The sequence below is a fragment of the Wasmannia auropunctata genome, unplaced genomic scaffold, assembly GCF_000956235.1.
Source record: "Wasmannia auropunctata unplaced genomic scaffold, wasmannia.A_1.0 LD336101.1, whole genome shotgun sequence".
NCBI lineage: Eukaryota > Metazoa > Arthropoda > Insecta > Hymenoptera > Formicidae > Wasmannia > Wasmannia auropunctata.
In genome coordinates this window covers 3,381,989-3,402,206 of record NW_012026789.1, presented here as the reverse complement: position 1 = coordinate 3,402,206, position 20,218 = coordinate 3,381,989, and the positions used below count along the sequence as shown (strand labels likewise).

Below are 20,218 nucleotides of genomic sequence, written 5' to 3'. Positions count from 1 at the left end.
TTAATTGTCTCAATTGAGCCGAACCGCTGGATTATATACGTATCAAAGGAGCTGAATGAGATTGCAGTTACTCTCGAAATATTATAATTAGAACTTTAAAAAAGACAAAGCTCCAATAAAGATCGAGTAGATTTAAAAATTATACTTTTACTTATTAGAATTATCTAGTTGACATAATATAAATACCGAGATTATACACGTCGCATAATCGTTACTGGCTGTTGCAAATACTCTAGATAGACTTGCGATTCATACGTGTGCTTCGATACAAAATCGTGATATGATGAGTGAGATATCGCATCTGATACGGTACAATTTCGACCGTAAAGTTAATTCTTAAGATTAACGGACGATACAATTAAACAAATTGAAATACATTGTTGGACAATAAAATTAATTGTTAAATTGTGTAAATAAAACAATCAACTAAACGATTGCATTTAAATGTCAAATTTACTCATTGTCAGATCTAATCAACTCAAATTCACAAGTATCCTGATATATCCAGAGCTAATAAATAAAATAACAAAATGACATGTAGAGAACAGTTATAAATATATTTTTATACATACAGGAAATTTTTTTTAGTTATATAATATTAAAATCTGTCTGCTACTTTTACCGTTGTTGAATGCTACATGTCGTTGTGATATAAACATATTTTCATATTTACATAGTTATAATTTTCAAGTAATTTTATTTTTTCAAGAATTTTTAAAGTACTTTCTTTTAAGAAGTACTTTCTTTTAAAAAGTCTTTTAAGAATCTAATTTCTAAAATATATCTAATTTTTTTCGAGAATATAAAGAGATATTGTGTTATAGATATAATATTTTCTACATCTTACCTCGTATCAGTTATCCTCAAAATATAATATTCCTTTATTTTAACTTTATCGCAGTTGTGACGCAGAGATAACTTCGTGACATCGTAACATCACGTTACTCCCAATGCAGAGAGTTAATGTTCTACATATAAAATGTCTTACATATACGTGCGTTTCGATGATCGATACGTTAGCGGGCGCGAGTGCCACACGTGGAAAACAAACACTAATAATGGGATTAGCGTGGGGCGGCTGGTTGACGGCGATAACGAAAATTGATTTCACCCTTCGCGTACCCCTCGACTACCCTACGGCACGGGGATGCTCCATTCGAGCGCGTTGACGTTCATGGGACGCTGCGCAAAACCAGCGACACGCCTCTCTCCCACCGACACATCCCGGCGAGATCCCAATACTCACACGTGTGCCCGGTAAAACACCGATTTAACTCCATTCAAGAAGTGATTTAATTCCGTTAACGGAAATCGATTGCATTCCGCTAAACAAAAGTTATAGAGGGATGCCGGTTTGTTGTATTGTAAAATTGTGGCACGACATTATTTGTTCAACAAAAAGAGAAAATCTTGAATTTCAAATATCAGAAAGATATTGGAAAAAAGATTTGTAAACAGAATACGAATAGGCGATATGTTTTTTGGACATTTCAATGACGGCTTTGAAGTTTTTGCGTTGAAGTTTTTGCCAGGAACGTGATGTTGCAAATAATTTATATAATTACGAATTATAAAAACAATTTGAATTAGTCAAAAATATATATACGTTTAGAGGCAAATGATAATTTGAAGTTTAATAATTCTTAAATTATCGAGACGTAGAGACGTTGTCGAGCAATAAATTATATTAGAGAGACAGAACTTAAAAAAGGCAACTGTTCTCGTGCAAAATTATTTTACGACTAATTTAATTGCAGTTCTGAATTTCATTACATTTCATAATAACTTGACCATTGTCAATGATATTTGTATAAAAAAGAATAAATAGGATTTTTTATTTAACAATATAATATTTAGTTATTGCAACAAGGAGACAATATTCTAAGATGGCTATCTAACGGTGACACTCATGTACAAGTGAAAGTGCCGCTGAGATTTCGGGCAGAACGCTATTGAAACGAGGAGATGGAGGCTGCGCGAGTGTTCGCCGCTGATAAGGGATGCCCCGCCCTGCAGCCCTCTCGCGGCAGTCACCCTCCCGCGTTCTCGCGATCGTAGAATTGCAGGGTCAAGTTGTTGGAGGACCCGGCAACGGCGTGAGATATTAATCTCGGGGATTAAACGGACAAATCGACGGAAGATTAATTTTTAAGATGCCGTAAAGTGGAAAGGATTACCTCGACGCTTAATTAACAGTTACGCTACGTCGTTCTGTAATTAATCTTCGCATTTTTTTACATTATGTTTCGTTACGCGCGGACGATAAATATGCTGGAGAATATTTGTCGGAATGTTTATAATCGTTAACAGTGTCAACGTACTGTGGACGAACGTGTATTTGTAATTACGATTCCGCGATACCGATAAATTCGTAACATATTTATTATGGATATAAATCTCCCGCTTGGATCCCGTCGACATTAACGATCCTCCGGATTTTTATCTGAAAATCGGCACGGCACGACGCCACAGACCGCGATAAGAGTCACGTGAGTCAATCTCGTGAGGCGACGGCGATATTAATACCTTATTCTTATTCATTGACACGCGCAAATTGGCCGCGAGTTGCCGGGTCTGTGGGAAACCGCTACAAAATATCCCCTATTAAATTCTACGGGGGCACCCTAGGGGTGCCTCTTTGTCGATTTCTGTAATGGGACTTTCGTTGGCTATTTTTCAAATTTTTTTTCTATGCCTGTTATCGTACATAAAAGAAATAATATTGCATCTCACGCGGTTATTGTAGAAAAGAAATAATATTACACTTAAATTGATTTCTCTAAGCTAAATACGTGCAATTAATAAACAATAAGAAATATTAAAAAATATAGAAATTGATTGATCAAACAATATTACAAAAAATTTGTTATAGGATAAGAAAAAATAATGATATTAGGTTTATAAAATAATTCCAATTATATATACACAACTGTGAAATAAATTATCAAAATATACTTATTGTTAGAGAAATGTATATGATATTTAATTATTGATACAAAATTGATATTTAAATAAAGAAACAACAGAAGTTGCGTAATTACATCACGACTAAGTGAGTAAGTTGAAATGGATGACGCATTCACGAAAATTTTTCCCAAACAATCAACTTTCGATTAGCCGGATTCGAGGGGCATAAAAAAACGAAAGCCCTGCTTAGTATACATTAGGGGTGAGAGAGCGACGCTACCCCCCGTCGTCAAGTGGCCACCAGCCACGGGTTGTTTTATTGTGACACCTCGGGAGGGTGTTACAGATTTTCCAGCAGGATGCGTCGGGGTGTCATCGTCGAAGCCTGATTAGATAGTATCATTCTTGATGCTCATTCGAGCGCTATTACGTGCCAATCTGCGTGGGACCTGGTCTGGTTTTGGGTAAGCTCAATGTGCGATGACTCTTATCTGCAGAAAATCAAGATAATTATTAATTTTATAAACATGCATTTTTTTGCTTGATTGATATATTCTAAACATTGTAACGTTTGACTGTAAGGAAAAAAAAAATTAACAATTTATATATATAAAAATAATTTGGAGAAAATAATTTACTAGTTAAATTTATTAATAATTTACTACATTTAACTATTCATTATGGATAAGAATAGTCACAGTTATAGTTATAATATAATTTAAAAACGACAAACAACAATCGTAATTATTAAATGCTTTGCATAAAATTTCTTATCTCAAGATGCGTTAAGAATAAATACTGAAAATTAAATAATTTTAATTGCGATGTGGCAATTCTTGTCTCGAGAGACCATGTTTGTCTTTTCTAAAAAAAATATTCATTCGTTTTATCGGAGTAAGGTTGTGTCAGCAACGACAATGACTGGATACTGATACTGGGCGATAAGATACCATAAAACTTGACACGTATTATCCTTTAGTGCCGTAGAAAACATCTTTGAAACACGTGTGGCAATGCGTCGAAACAGGAAGAGGGTGGAGACAGATTTTGCAATGTACACAAATAAACGTACATATTTTAATTTATATTAAAAATAACGAAGAAAATCTTACAGTCGTCTTTATTCCATACCTAACATCAAATCGAAACGTACAAATCGAATAGAGAATTAGACATGGGCGACGATCAGGCGTTGATGATATTAATCTCGATGCCTTAAGAATATATACTTGATTTTTTATTCCATAAATATAGAAGGTGCAGCAACTCTCAGCTGAATCTTGAAATATTAATAAAAAGCTCAAGTACATAATAATATAATGTCTGTTAATATTTTATATAGTATAAATTATTCAATAAAAGTGTAAAAACATATTGACGTTTTTAGACATTTTTAAATATATACTAGCTGTGTGGCTCTAAAAATGTCAGTTTCTTTTAGATATATCGGAACCTTAATCTAGAAATAAACGGCTTACAAAGGGCACGTGCATTACCCTCGGTTACCTACGCGTGTCCCGCATAACGGGTAACACTTTTTTATATCGCCGACCCATCGTAAATATAAAAGTTGCCCGCAATGTAATACAAATACCCTTCAGAAATTAGTTTTTTTAACTGATATTTTTATTATCAACAAAGTAATTATAATTTTGAAATCCCTCGCCAAGGAGAAATAATTGGTCTATAGATGTCGTTTCGACATCTATAATCATCGAATCAACGTCGAATCGTCTAAATATCGAATCGACGTTTATAGACCGATCATTTTTCCCTGAGCCAGTTAAATTTATTTTATAATCAGTGAAGTTAGAGTTTATAGTTTACAAGGAGCCTTAATTTCTTAATAGACTCTCCCACATATCTGACAAAGCTTGAAAAGTGAAAGTGACGTCGGCATATGTCGTGCCTCGTATCGCAAAATCTTTCGAGCAACGACATTATGCGGACCGAGGGATCGATGCGCGACGAAGGCGGAAGTGGTGGTCGCGTTTTCGTTGGATGTATAGGAGATGTGATCCGCGTCGATACAGGGATGCTGGATGGGACGGACCTGATACGAGCTCCACCCATAAGCCTGCGCTCCGCCCTCGTGAAATTCATTTACGCAGAGGGTTACCCCGGACTCGCGACTAGTTAGATCGACTCTTTCGGCGGTCGGTGTTACTCACCATCATGATCGCGATGCGAGCTGGATCGTTCCCCGAGTCATTTGTTCTCTAAGTCAGTCTGCCGTTTAATCTCACGATACTGCCGGGATTTTTTTTCGGGTGCAACATGGTGAGTCTTGACCGCTTCGTGTGCGCGTGTGATCATATTGCAACATATTTTTCAATTTTTTCAGTGGCTGTATGGAGCTTGCGATTTCTACATTCTACATGTGCGAGTTTCATATGTGTTTGCAAAAAATATAAATCTGATGCGATGTCGTAATTTACCTAAACGGTTTAGAACTCATTAACTTATGATTTGAGTGCAAAGAAAATTTTAGTTCAGTTTATAATTAATTACAATCGTTTTCATCTTCTAAAGAAATCTAAAATTATAAAAAGATAATGTAATGCATATGTGTGTGTCTATTATGCCATTCGTCATGACAGAATGAATAACATTGTGTGGACATAGGCATTTTTAAAGTGGATTTTTAAAAAGTTATTCGAGTATGCAGTCTATTAGTGTTTTATCAGTAATGAAGAAAGAATTAAAATACAATAGACACGATGATAACGCGATTCTCAGACTCATAAAACCTGTTGACTGACAGGAAATCCATCATCCGTATCAAGGATCAATTTTTTTAATGCCGGACGAATTGAAGAATGCAAAAATTATGACTGAGAGAAGGCGCAAGTGCATAAACGGAAACGCTTCCTTTTTTATATAAATAAAACTGATATGTACAAAGCGACGGCGAGTGCATACATGACTAATGTCATGTGTAAAGATAAACTGACAATGAGTGGCATACATATCTGTCGAATGTCAGGGACAGTTAAAGTCCAGTACTATCAACTTCCCGTTGGCGTTACATAGCTAATTATATATAGATTGTTAAAGACATGTTTCTATAATCAGTTTTGTTTTACTGTTTTATTGTCATTAAATTGTCATCGATTCCACTTGTAGTTTTCGAAAGCAATTAATTAATCACGGTAGCGAATCAATAACAGATTAAATCAAGATAGATTTAAATTAAAAATTTTAATAAATTTGAAAGAAATCAGGCCGGTTTGATTTGATCTGATTTAATAATTTTAATAAGTTTCAAAATTGTAGACATAAAACAAAAATTTCTATTATATTTATAATTTGTGAGATTTAGAACGCGATGATTGACGTTGACAAATGGTAGCAAAGTTTCTTGTGCATTCGTCGTATTTGTTCATCATACTTATCAAATCGTTGCAGCCGATGTTAACGTACAATGGCTGCGGCGTAGGTGCCGCGGAGGCCGAAAATGGTTCCCCAGCGGGATCGTTATTGTCCGGTGAGGGAGATCTCGTGGAAGAAGCCGGCGATTCGCCTGGGACATCGAGGGACACGGAAGAGGAAGCCACGCTTTCCGACGAGTTTTATTCCCACGACACAGATGAGGAGGAAGAACAAAGCAAAAGGCGGCGGGACCGTTCCAGCTCCGTAAGCAAAATTAAAAATCTGCTCTTATGTATTTAATTGCATCTTTATAGGTTTCAATTGTTGAGCATAACAGATTTTCTCTTCAAATCTTGCTAGTCTTATCCAGAATCTAAATAATGGTTTATAATATTAGCGAGACAATTTAATGAAATTCACGATAATCTCGTAGCTAGACGGCATCTCGTCTTCCGGCAGTGGTCATTTGGGATCGCCTACGCCACGTATAGGTGGTTTAGGAGTTAGAAAATTATTCACTAACAGTCGTGAACGATGGAGGCAGCAGAATGTGAGTGGCGCCTTCGCCGAACTTCGCAAATTAGTGCCGACCCATCCACCTGACAAGAAGCTGTCGAAAAATGAGATTTTAAGGATGGCAATAAGGTAATTCTCTAGTTATAAAAACATATTTTCTAATCCTAAACAAATGCTCTCTTCTACTTTTATTTACACTTGCTAAAGAATTTTTTTCATAAAATAAGAAAACATATGTAAAGGTATTTTTGTTATTTTAAAAATAATTGAAAGTAATATATCAAAATTTGCGCGCGTAAATGTATTTTTATTAGTAATAAAATGCAAAGTAAATGGATTTCTATTAATAATTTAATAGAGAGAGACATGTAGATTATATACAATATTTAATAAAAGCTTTTAAAGTAATATTAACAAGAATATGAAAGTGAAGTGTAAAAAATTGATTGCCTAAAATTCGAAATTGAAATAATAACAAATCTTGCTTGCTCTAGGTACATAAGATTGCTAAGCAATGTTCTGGAATGGCAAAAGAATCAGGACCGTAATGGGGTGCATCAGCAGCACGACGTGCGCATTAAATGCGAATCGCATTCCAACAGCCAAAACTCCGCTATATACCACGTGAAGCCAACCGTAGCGTTTCTGAAACAGGAGAAGCTGAGTAACGAAAATTCTCACGTCTTTCGTGTTAATTATGCCGCGCAGAGACACAGTTCGCACGCGTGTGACAAGAACGGCAGTAATTTGCTGATGATTGCCCCGAGCGGACTCAATGCGACAATTTCCGCAGGAAAACGCTGCGTCACACCCTCCATCGTCGTCACTCAAGGCAACTTCCACAGGTGGATTACGTTAAATAAACTTTATTCCTGCAAAGGAATAGATGAATTAAAAAAAATGGACAGGCAACTGACTTGTAAATCTTACGAATGCTTAAGTTTTTTGGATTGTCAGATTATTAAATTGCTCTTTCTTTTCTTTAATAGAATAGCACGTTATATATTTATATTTCAAATATATTATCTAAACTAGAATATTTTTTCCTCTCTAGTATGGCTAGTACGAACGGACAATCAAATTCTAATTTTGATCCTTTTTTTTTTTTCTTTCCAATTTTCTTTAAGACAAAAATGGATTATTAATTAAATGAAGATACGATTATCACTTAATAATTCGTAACTTACAGTACAAACAAGTTTTATAATTTTTAAAATTTGCAATTTCGAGAGTATATTTACATTTTTCCCATAACCAAATTCGTATTCCTTCTAATCTTTCTTTGATATTTCTTATAATAGAAAAATATACATGTGATTTTTGTTTTTTACTTAAATATCCTTATTTTTCTAGAAACAAACTATTTTATATTTTATTAGCATATTAGACATTGCTTTAAACAATTGAAGGACCTGCTGCAACAGTGAGCTAACCCACATTTTGCAGAAACGGAGAAAATAAATTATAAAGTTAAAATAACGAAAAAATACATTCATTTCTCTCAGTATCACATATTCAGCTACGTTGTGAGTTAGGTCATTGTTGCAATAAACCCTTTAATTATTAGTATAGTATTTTGATGCTTCTAATTTTATGTTTCTCATAGCAACAGCAATGGAAATCTTATACGTTCTCCATCGAGCGGACGGTCCTCGAGTTTCCCGAAATCACCGCAACTCTCATCGAACACTAGCATAGTACCTAATGGCTCGTCTTCATCTTTGACGAGCACCACGTCAGTTGCAAACGGAATAGGATCGAGCGGCTCGAATTGTCCACAAAAGAGATTTAAGATCGAGCGAGAAGAGGAAGATCAGGCATCGAGGGACTGTAGAGCTCCGCCACCACCTGTTCATAATGTCCCGGTCAGAAAAAGAGTCAAAGTCGCCTTTGTAAAAGATACGAGTTCAGGATTTCGCGGCGATTTGTGTGGTGCAGATCGTAAATGAAATATTGACGAAAGAATTTAAATTTGTTCGTGTGAGGATCGATCATTGCGATCACTTTGCTTTTTGCACGCATGTTACGTAAATTATTTCTTTTATGCTGTATTTGACAATAATTGGTGTTGTACGATATAAAATTAACTAAATAATTTTTTAGATCACTAGTGTGCACTTATATTTTGAGTTGATACATTAAAGTTTTATTTCTAGTTTACTTATATAAATATTTAGAAATCAAAAATACTAAAGATATCAAAAATACCAAATTATATCGAAGATATTTCTCTAGTTGTGCGTTAAATTAGTATATTATATATCTTAATATATTTAAATTTGTATTTCATTTAAATATTGGTTTAATAAAAATTTCTTGTTATAAAAATATTTTTTCTTTCTAAAAATAATATCTTGCGAATGTTCTATTAAATTCAAATTAGATTGATTCTTCCAGATTGAATTTGTTGGATATTTTGACTATTGGAAAACATTACATCAACTAATATTTTATAAAAAAACGTATATTTTTACAGTATTTTTAAAAATAAGAATTGCTTTTCAATTATCAAGAGAGCCATGATTACAGGAAGACAAAAGTCTAAAGTCTATGTACACATAAAAATCTCGGCGAAAAAAGCACTTTCTTCAAAGAATATTTTATTATTTTTGATATTACATCATTTGTACATTATTAATATCGCAGTTATCTTTTCAACACCAATATGAAAACACGAATAGGAAACTTCTGGTTATGTGGCTCATTGTAAACCTGCTACAAATATGTTTATGTATCAGGCTCCCCGCGCCCGGTTGGGTGCCATTCATTGTAGGATCTGTAACAGAATATATTTGTGAGTTTTGTACATCCATCTGCTTACACATCGCATTGTTCTACAATGAACACAATAAACACTTGAATGTTTAACACAGTTATTCACAGACAACAACTCATCGTATTTTATCGCGGATTGCTTACATCTTATATTCATTCATTTTCACAGAGATATTTAAAATTTCGTTTTTTTTATCATTCGACAAGAATGATCGAGCAATGTCCAACACCGAGTTAACACTGTGCAACGAATTTAAATTTGCAACACACTACTATTGACACCTGACTTTTGCGCACTTCTCTTCATATGGTTATTTCTCCACGCACGTCGAACTTGTACTTTCTCATCATTAACTTCGGAAATGTTAATCTAAAACCCTGCGAAAGCGGCATTCGCTTCGCGAAATGCCCGCTCTCGCAGGCATGTCCTATGTTAAGTACACTTTATATCTAGTACTTTCCGAAGGTTCCGACAATTTCTTGGGGACGTATCGTTCGTCGTTGAACTCAATTGGCGGCACCGGGGTGGCCGGACGCTCGTCGCTCTGGCTGAAAGCTCTCCTCGGCGGGACGTCGAGGATCTGCCGTGCGCTTCTGCACTCGACGCTGCCCCGCTTGCCCAGGTTCACGCTGGCGTAGCTGGCGTCGCTGGTGCGCGAGTTCTTCTTCGTGAAGTCTATCTCCACGTAGCTGACCTGGGAATCACGCGGCCTCATGCTCACGTCCGAATTCCGTTTGTTCTCCTTGTCCACCAGCCTCCTGATTGCCGGCGCTTCCGGTCTGTCCCGCTTAAACGTCACCAGTTCCGGCTGCCGGGACGAACGAGACTCCCGCCGGACCTTCTCGTCGTAGTCGTCCGAGTAGGTGCGCCGTTCGCGACCGCGAGCCCGCGCCGCGCTGAGATCCTCATTGTAAGTGCTGTAACGCAATTTTTCGTTGAACCTTCGTAGACGCTCGTCATACTCGTCCGCGAACACCTCGCTGGCATTGTGAGTACTGCGTTTCGGCCTCCGTGGAGGTTCGACTTCCTCCTCCTGTGGAGCCTTGGACTACGAAAGATAAAGATAAAAGTGAAGTGAGCTGACATTTTTAAACATCAAAATTCAATACTGATCCTAAGAGAACTTTTAGCACTGATTATACCTTGAAGATATCGATTCTGTCGTTAAATTCTAAATCCTGACTGTTCCTGCGAATCGGCTTATAATTAATCGGCCTCTCCTCCTCGCTGCTGCTCTTGCTGATCCAAGTGTTGTCCCGGGATGTCCCCGCTCTCTTCGGCCACTCGTTCTCCGTTTTGAAATCATACAAGTCTCGTATACGTTCGCTGAGCTTGTTCGCTCGCTCGCTAGTGTCGATATAGCTCAAGGAGCGGTCTTTCGCTCGCTCGTTAGTGTCGATATAGCTCAAGGAGCGGTCTTTCGGTCGCTCATTAGTGTCGACAAAGCTCGACGAGCGATCTCTGCCAATATCCAGCTCATCTGCAATCAATTGTTCACGTTGTTCAATTCATCAAAGTAGCCTGCATATAAATCGGATGCCTGTAAAGAAATAAGGATTATCGCTTTTCATACCTTGCCTTTGTAAGCGTCCTTTCTCGCTCTTCGCTGGGGAGAACTTTCTGGGGGGTTGCCACTTGGAGGCGTCCGCGTCTCTTGAAAGGTCCTTGCGCGAGTCTCTGTTCCTTTTATCGTGCTCCATCATAGAATCCATTCTCTCGGGATTTATCCTTGACACAGGGTCGGGTGATGGACTTTTCGCGAACGTCATCCACCGGCTAGTCGCGCTCTTCGTGATTTCACAGCCAATTCTCGCAAGGGGAGACGTTTCTCGATGAAACTTCGCACCATTAATTTGTGGTAGCCATCTGAGAAAATCATACGTCTAAAGTCAATTTTTGCCTCAATCGTCCATTTGTTATGTCAATTATATATAAACGCATATTTACGCAAGGCCACATACAAAGCAAAAATCTCGATGATAAAAATATACTGTCCATCATTAACTGCAATAAATTACTTCAACGTGATTTAAATAAGAATTGGGGATCCTCGTCTTTTAATGATAAAAAATGTACTAACATTCGTTTTTTATCACCATGGCATAAACTGTAACTGATCCTTATTAAAGTTATTTGTTGAAGCAATCTATTATATGTAAGAAATTTTAATTTATACGTATAAATGATTAAGTTAAACTTGTTTCTGATATTTTAGATAAAAATGATCAATTATTAATTAATTACTGATTTATAAAATACAAAAAAATCGCAAAATCAACATCAATTATCCATGCATTTTTAAAGAATCTTTATCATAAAGCTATCTTTTTTTTTATATAACGTAGAAATAATTATCCCACGTAAACAAAGGAGATGGGAGTACATCTGAACATTGAGACAAACTTTTACAAACATCGAAAATTCTCGTTATTACGTATCGAGTGGCTATTTTTATGAAACTGCCTCTTAGTCCAACACGTGGACCACAAATACGATGAGCGTCACAACGTGAAAAGATATTAGCGACTAGTTCCGGTCGATGGAGCAAACCAGACACCACTATGTTTTCACGTTGCTCTGTGCACTCGGTCCTTGACCAACGTGAATTTTCATCGGTGAACAACGCCAAAACACCGGCTCGGCCACACAGAAGGAAAAGGCGAACGAAGGAAGCAGAGAAATCTGACCGAAACTAGACGCCATTACCCGTTGGAGGCTCCGTAACGACTATCGTGTTCAATCGCGCCTACGAATCTCAATTATAATCCCGATCACGGCATTTCTCGCTTTCGGACGTGGAAAATGTGCGCGGTCAACCTCGTGGCGATAGTTCGCGGGTCGCTGCAGTCCGTGTGCCTTCGCTGCTCGGTGATGCTCTTCTCCGGCCTCTTAAGAGCAGTCACGTCGGTGCTGTGACTCCTGACGGCGTGCTGAGGTCGACCGACGACGACCTCGGGCGCGATCCTGGAGGTTCGAGACTCGGTCGACGGGGGTGATCTCGTCGGCCACTTCTCGGCTCCCGCCGCCGACTCGTCGACGCTCTCATGCCGCTCGTCCCTCGAGAGTCTCTTGATCGCTCCCCCTTGCTGGGCACCCCGAGGCACATTCTTCGGTAGTGGTGCCCACTTTGAGGTGTCCAATTTGCTGGTGTCGCCGATCTCTGTGTGCCGGCGTTCCTCCACGCGACGCTCCGTGTACTTCTTCAGGCAGTCCACGTCCGCGCTGCGGCTACGCTGACTTCGCGGTGATCGAGATGGTCTTCGTAATTGCCCGTTGTTGTCCGCCGGGCCGGCCCTTTCCTTAAAGTTTGAGCGAACGCATTCGTCGAGAGATACTGATCGTACACGTGGGAGGATGTGCTTTTAAACGGTATTTTCAAAATTAATTTTTCATAACGGTTTTAAGAGTGACGGGGAACTGAATGTCTCACGCATAGCAAAGAATAAAAAAAAATTTTTTCCACTTTTTTCGGTTTCACAAAATATATCTTTTTAAATTTAAATGTCTTCATGTCTTGTATATTTTTATTATAATTCTAATTATATAGGTCTATTATTTGAATTTATTATGTATTTATAGAGGCAATATTTTAATAATAATATTTCATTTCGAAAATCAAGTTTTCTTTACGTTTAATTCTATTCTATATGTTTATATGTTAAAAATAAATTGAAAGTTATAAATAAGAGCAATGTTATTATTAAGATCTTCATTACAGTGAAAAAATTAAATTAAATTATTAACTCTTATTATATAGAGGGGAATAAGGAGTGGAGGAAAGAAAGGATAAATCATTTAATAAATTCAATTTTTTCGATAATCGAATATTTCCTGGTAAGTACTTGCAATATATTATCGATTATTATGTATTTCTTCTAATGAAATACAAAGGTAAGAAAAAAAGCGAGATTTTTTTCTCAAATGAATAAAGGTGTGTGTTGACAATATAAAGGCAACACTATTTATAGTTCCAGTGGATCGCAAAATCGAACTTCGGTTTCAGCAAGGAAGACCAGCGTCGATAAGGAGGCGCTTATCGAGGGTTACCTAAGTAAGATGGAGCTTCGCGTAATCCGATATGTGCAGGATTCCATGCTCCGCGGATGCGACGTGCAAGCTGGCGCCGCACGCACGTGGATTGATTTTGGAGTTATGCAGCTCGGCTATTTGAGTGCTGCACGCGGCAGCTGGAGCGCTGCTGGTTTCTAGACATCCTACCCAAAATTCATTCCCTGCAGAAAAGAATATCGTTGTCTTGAAGATATTAAAAAAAATATTTACTCCTTTAGAAATCATGGATTAAATAAGATATTAAAATTCATATCAGCATCACTAAATAAACGAAAATTTAGATAAATAAATAATATTTAAACCTGGCAATGCATTTCCATCCCAAGCGTAGGTTACAACGAGGAGTTTACTCGCGTCTTTGGCTCGGATCAGTCTGCTGTGTGGTTCTCTCAGAGCAAAATGTATCTTTATATCTAAAAATAATATACCATTGTGTAAGAGTATAACGATGTTTATATTTAGCCATTTATTATAATGGGTACCAACCGCCCAGATAATCGCCGTTTCCCGCACCGCCGCATTTCTGTTGCTGGAAATAAGCGAACATGATGTCAGAGACATACTTGAGCTTCTTATTCATTTTCCTGATGGCGATCTCGAACGTTTTCAGGAAGTAGACTTCCTGATCCTGAATTATTCTCCGGACACCTGCCGATCGTATTATTTAATTAGTTAATAATTAAACAACAAAATATGAGAAATAATTTCATAATAATTATAGTTATAACATTTAAGTGCTTAAGTTTAACAATACAAATTTCGCACTAACCGAGGCCAAAGCCAATCACGTGTAAGAAAGCCGTCGTGTTTTGCTTCTCGGCGCGGCTGTTCGCCTCGAGTAGTATTATTTCTACGGAGAGCAAGGTTCTCTTCATGTAGTTCTCGATATCGAAGATTAACTGACCAACGAGTAACTTGCCCAACGATACATATCGCCTGTTCTCTTTCGACTTCATGCGTTTCACGGTTTCCTCGAAGAGCGGGTGATAATCCTCGCCGTAAAATTTGGCCCATAAAACACGCATCCCGCGTTTTCCCTCGAATGTGCCATCCATCGCGGATCCGTATCTATTTTGCACAGATTTTTGATTCTTTCAGAAAAATTTCATTCGTGTACTGCAAAAAGAACTAGAGCACGTTATAACGTAGCTTAATTCCGTTATTATTTTATTATTATTCCACCGGGCTTCATGTTCAAATAACGTGCAACTAATTTTTCGCAAAAGTGATACGTGAAACTTATAATACCTTTATTAATAGAGAGACCTTTATTAATACCTCAATTATTAATAAAAAGAATTTTAAAAGTTAACTACATATTAAAGTATCGATGTTATCCAGTGCGATGCAAATTTGAATTTTGTCTCAGATATATACCGCTCAATAAATTTACATTTATACGGACAATTTAATATTTTTAATATTAACAATTATTGCGGAAAATTATCGCTTACCCGTTATCCATATTGTTTTGCTGTGGCGCGATGATAATGTCTTGATATTCCATAACTCGGGACTTTTCGAATCTACATGACAAATCAAATGGTAAAAATGGCTCGAATTTAATGATAATGCGAGGGCGGCAAATTCGCGACGGAATTTATTGTCTACAAAAGAGAGCGATATTTACTATTTTTTGAAAATAAAAATAAAAGAAAGATTAATTGTGTTTTAGCACAGATGACTATATTGTTTGTTTTTTCAACGGAGTTTTTTAACCGCAAAAATCTTTACGGTTAAAAATTTTTCTAGTAAATAACCAAGCACGCGAAAGAGATAAAAATAGAACACGCATCTGCAGACGCCGGCGGCAACACGTCACATGGAGAGTTTGCACGTATAAAAATATTCCTCCGTAGAAAAGGCGGGGGTTAAATAAATGCATAGAACCTTGTGCCTACAACACCCATAATAATCCCTTTGGGTTGGACGGCGTCTGGGTCACGGCTCACGATACCTTTATTATTTCGTGAGCCGTCGTTTATGAACTCCGTGTGAGACGACACCACCATCATTGCCGACAGTTTCATCTCGTCGTAGCTCAAGCATTTCGATAGGACCTATTCATCAGATTTCGAATTTTTTAGATGTTTATTAAGGCGGCGCAAGGTCGCGCAGGAGAAGATGATATACGAGAGAAAATGGTATTATGAAACTTTATCTTGTTTTCAATATCCAATAAACTTCCAATATCGGTAAACGTATGTAACGTTACATTAATCCATAGGCAATTTAATAGCCTGTACTATAAAGCGCAGTAAAAGAAAAAAAGAATAAGGCTAGAGATGGGAGATTTTATGATAATAATATTTACGAGAAAATTGTACAAAGTATTTCAAGATTCGTTCTTTAAGCTGATATCTATATCTACTTCTGTGATGGCATAGAGGGAGTAATCATATTTTTGCTTTTATTTATTAAAAGCTTTTATTTAGCCAATTTTTCGGTATTACTTGTATTATCGTCACCAAAGGTTTAAAAATGGAAAATAAATTAACAATAAAATTCATGTATGCATTTATCTCTTAAGTTTTATTATTATCTTATATAATATATATAATTATATATTTCACACAGATAATCTAACTATTATAATTGCTTTTCATGAAGTATGATTCGAGTAAGACGGTGTCACGTACTTACCAATGGTTCCTTCTCGTGATCGGTGCCGACGCTTTCCCATCCGTCGAAGCCACTCTTGTTATCGAGTAATTTCCATCGATCATTAGGACCGCCGAAGGAAGCCGCCCTTTTATCCAGTAGGCGATGAATGAATTGGACGAGGCCCATGTCCGCGTACATAATTTTCTCAACAGAGCTACCGTACAACCGCTTTTGTTTCAACCATCGCGCAATCAAGGGCAACATCGCTTCGTGTATCAACGGATATACCGAATTTGCATTCAACTAAAAAATAGCGTCAACGATCATCTATCTCTGTTAAATTAGCCGAAATTATTGAACGTCATAAAAAGAAATAATAAAGATATCTCAGATTTGAGTGTAGAAGCTGTTGATCTTTAAATTATACATATAGAAAAAGGGCAAATTTTGTCAATTAAATTTTCAAACTACGATAAACAAATTTTCATTAAATTTCAGAAAATTATAATTTAAAATAGAAATATTATTTAATTAAATGTTTCTTTTATCTGATTATTAATCGCTCGATCAAATATTGCTAAGTTTACGCAAACCTCGATAGCATCCGCGCCAATCCCCCTGTCCTTCAAAGCGGCACATCTTACGGTGTTAATTGGAAACTTCGTGGGGAACGCATTGCTTCGTCTGATTAGCTCCGCCACGTTAGTCGGCGGCGGCACGGAGACGTCGAGACATTTCCTCAGCAGCTCTTTCGTGTCGTCGTCGAAGGGCACGCCGTTGGGCGAGCCCAGTGTATTCTCCCATGAGATCTCCGGCGGATCTTTCGCTAGCATCTGCTGACGCGCCTCTTCCGCAGCACGATTATTCTACGAAAGAACGCGAAGATAGGCGAACTGATTTCGCAAAAAGCAAAAGCACATCGCTGAACTTTCGATCTAATTTGCGAATTTCATGAAAAAAAATACTAACTTGTGTTAATAAAAGCTTCAATTCCCAGTGAAAGAAGTACATAACAAATAAACATTTCACAACATGCACTTCCTTGAAGAGTTACTGCAAGAAATCTTTGAGTACTATGCTTCCCGCGTGTTGCGTTATTGGCAGAAATTTCGACATATATGTCGCAAAAGCAACTGAGAGAGAGAGAGACAGAGCAGTTTCATATTATATATACTTATATTTAGAAACTTTGGCTGAAAAAAATACAAGCGAATAATTTGCCTATTGTGACGATAACCAGCAACTTCGCGGTTCGTACTTTATACACATCGGACTTAACATCGCCGACGAAGCAAAGAGCTACGAAATCGATTCTAAGAAAAATTTTGCAAAATAGTGAATCGCCGTTCTATTAATACAACCCTTCGCTGATTACAGCAAGGACGCCGATCGCTTTGACACTTGAGCATGAAATCCGTTAAATAGCGTAAAATGTTTCTGTTCACCCTAGCGAGCGGCTTGACGTTCACTCTCTTCGTGGGCGCGAGCACATGCATGCACACACGGACATACACATGCACACGAATACAGATGTAAACATGCACGCACGTGCATTGGCGCCCGTGGTGAGCCCTACAGCTTACTTCATTTTTCTATTTACCGATTTTGCCACACCTGAATGATAGGGGTGAGCGAAGAGAATTCAGACTATTTTGCATTGCAAAACAATTTCAATGTTGTTCCTTTCGCCAGCAACTGTTACAATTTTTATATATAAATAAAGTATGACTGTACGTTATATGTGTACTGATCAGTTATTCTGATTTATTTATAAATAATTTACATTTTCTGCCATTTTTGTCTCATAATTTTATACAAATAAATTCGTATTAATAAAATCCATTACCTATTTAAAAGATATATTTTCCTTAATTCAATTATTTTATTAAAAAAAATAAATAACAAATTAAATCATAGTTACACTAACACGTTCAAATACGCTTTAATCAATTATACGAATGACAGAATTTTAATAAAAAAAGTATTACCAACGTCATTAAAAATGTAAATATCTTTAAACAACAAGTATTTAAAATATTAATAAATTGTGGTTTTAAAGATAAAATAACATTAATTATTATTATCTTTATAGGGTAATAATTTGTTTGATGTAATGTAAAACAAATAAAATCATCAAAAAATACAAAATAAAAAAATTATAAAGAAGATGTATTAAAAATATGTACATAATAGTAAATAAATAACATAAAAGTAATAAAAGAAAAAAAAGTAAATAAAATAAATTATAACAAAAGGGCAAAATTATATTTTATTATACATAGTTATAAATTTTGTATAGGTAATAAAAGCAATAAATTTATCTATCTATAATGTTTTGTATGTTGATAATGAAAGCAAAAAATAATATTAGTGAAACTCGTAAGCGCCGCGCAATTAGCATGCGCGCAATCAACTAACTAATCGCGTAATTGATATGTAAATTTTCTATTCGTATATTGAATGAAAAAACATCTATAACTTGTGCATATTTCTACAGTAACTATTGACAAACAATGACGGACAATTGACAACTCACCTGACGGACGCAACAGGCAAACAGTGACATTCTCGAAGTTTAATAGTTCCAATTAATTGTGCAACAAATTCCCTTCTTTTCGATTTTTTCTCCGTTACGATGTTATGCAAATCCACACTTTCTTTTTATATAGAATTTCGAAAATATACGTAAACACACAAATTAAGCAATGATATACATAAGTGGAAAGAAAGTCAACGAATCAAACTTTGCTTTTGATGCAGCTGATTGTGATTTTGGCGTATAAATGACTACGAGCAACGCGTCGCGTTTCGCGGTTTTTCAACCCCCTGAAACGTCCACTATGGTGAACACACGTAATATCTTCGACATGTAATATTCTCGCACTAAACGACACGTCTTGTAGAAGAGACACTGGTCCGCCGCTCTTTAGACGCACATGCGCGCCTGTGGCGTGGTGCACGCGCATTACAGATCCGCGAGTTTTATTCCGCGCATTCTTTCATGACAAAACGGAAGAGACTGAAAAGAGTAAGCTCGTTGTCGAAGTATTATTGAACTTGATTGCCTTATTAGTAGAGCCTTCTTTAGATTGTCGGCAGATCACTCGGCTGTTTAATTGATTACTGCTATTTTTCTTGCATGTTCGATTTGCGAATTCAACACAAGAGAAGCTTAGCGGAGAGAATGCAATTGATTACCAATCTAATGATTGGTAATCAATTGCAATATATTGATTGAATGTTCTCTTAAATTGCTGCAATTATCTAACAATTCTGCGAACTGTAATCTTCTGCGTTTTTAACACTGCGTCGATCTTCATCACATGGATTTTTGTAGAATACAATAGAATTTTCTCCTCCTATAAAATCATTTTTACATAATCATTCTCCTATATACCTTTCTTGTCACCATCCTCCCTTTTCTACTCAATACCTTCATTTGCTTCATATAATTGTCTTTTAAACATCTACACGGAGAGAATTTTCTTTTAAAATTTACCCTGAAAATCATGTTAATTGTGGGACAATATAGTATTTAGGCAAATTTTATTGTGCACTACAATAAATTTTACTGCGAAATCCTATTGTAGTGCACAGTAAAATTTGCCTAAATACTATATTGTCCCATAATTAACATGATTTGCAGGGTAAATTTAAAAAAATTCTTTCCGTGTACGTACTACTACATCAATATCGCAGACATACATATGCACAAATTGTCGATAAAACAGCGACGCCATCAGGAATTTGGCCGTCATTCCAGCATCACTTACTTAATCTTTCCTACCTTCTTACGCCTCCTGAAACCAGTCTTTCTTGTTGCCATAACTCACCTTTCTCTAAATCGCCTTGAAACCTATTTCTTCAATACCTATCTTTTCCTCCACTTGCCTTACTTCCGCTTACTCTTATTTCTCTACACCTTACTTACGTAATCCACTACTTATCCTATTTTTTCTAAATCGCTTCTAT

General features: G+C 36.6%; 3 protein-coding genes across 9 annotated transcripts; 1 reads left to right on the top strand and 2 right to left on the bottom strand.

Moving 5' to 3' along the window:
- Positions 1-3,329: 3,329 nt before the first annotated feature.
- LOC105459439 lies at positions 3,330-9,113 on the top strand. 5 transcript variants are annotated; one of them, XM_011705463.1, is made up of 6 exons: positions 4,996-5,187; positions 5,252-5,287; positions 6,316-6,543; positions 6,713-6,924; positions 7,290-7,640; positions 8,402-9,113. In XM_011705463.1, the coding sequence occupies exons 1-6, from the start codon at positions 5,185-5,187 to the stop codon at positions 8,742-8,744; spliced, it is 1,173 nt and encodes a 390-aa protein (XP_011703765.1). In that variant the 5' UTR covers positions 4,996-5,184; the 3' UTR covers positions 8,745-9,113. The 5 variants fall into 5 exon arrangements, with proteins under 5 accessions (XP_011703804.1, XP_011703765.1, XP_011703774.1 ...); XM_011705502.1 differs by lacking the exons at positions 4,996-5,187; positions 5,252-5,287 and adding an exon at positions 3,330-3,371; XM_011705472.1 differs by lacking the exon at positions 5,252-5,287 and having other exon boundaries at positions 4,997-5,187.
- Positions 9,114-9,121: 8 nt separating this feature from the next.
- Positions 9,122-13,005, bottom strand: LOC105461296. The gene is made up of 5 exons (XM_011707792.1): positions 13,002-13,005; positions 12,389-12,905; positions 11,145-11,437; positions 10,714-11,051; positions 9,122-10,619 (listed from the first exon to the last, which is right to left on the bottom strand). Exons 1-5 carry the CDS (start codon positions 13,003-13,005, stop codon positions 9,999-10,001), a joined length of 1,773 nt encoding a protein of 590 aa, XP_011706094.1. The 3' UTR covers positions 9,122-9,998.
- A 369-nt stretch (positions 13,006-13,374) lies between these two features.
- LOC105459404 lies at positions 13,375-19,169 on the bottom strand. 3 transcript variants are annotated; one of them, XM_011705411.1, is made up of 10 exons: positions 18,783-19,169; positions 17,847-17,941; positions 16,840-17,112; positions 16,286-16,549; positions 15,533-15,702; positions 15,097-15,168; positions 14,412-14,710; positions 14,129-14,290; positions 13,945-14,055; positions 13,375-13,803 (listed from the first exon to the last, which is right to left on the bottom strand). In XM_011705411.1, exons 3-10 carry the CDS (start codon positions 17,077-17,079, stop codon positions 13,619-13,621), a joined length of 1,503 nt encoding a protein of 500 aa, XP_011703713.1. In that variant the 5' UTR covers positions 17,080-17,112; positions 17,847-17,941; positions 18,783-19,169; the 3' UTR covers positions 13,375-13,618. The 3 variants fall into 3 exon arrangements, with proteins under 3 accessions (XP_011703713.1, XP_011703703.1, XP_011703692.1); XM_011705401.1 differs by lacking the exon at positions 17,847-17,941; XM_011705390.1 differs by lacking the exons at positions 17,847-17,941; positions 18,783-19,169 and adding an exon at positions 17,216-17,823.
- Positions 19,170-20,218: the final 1,049 nt, after the last annotated feature.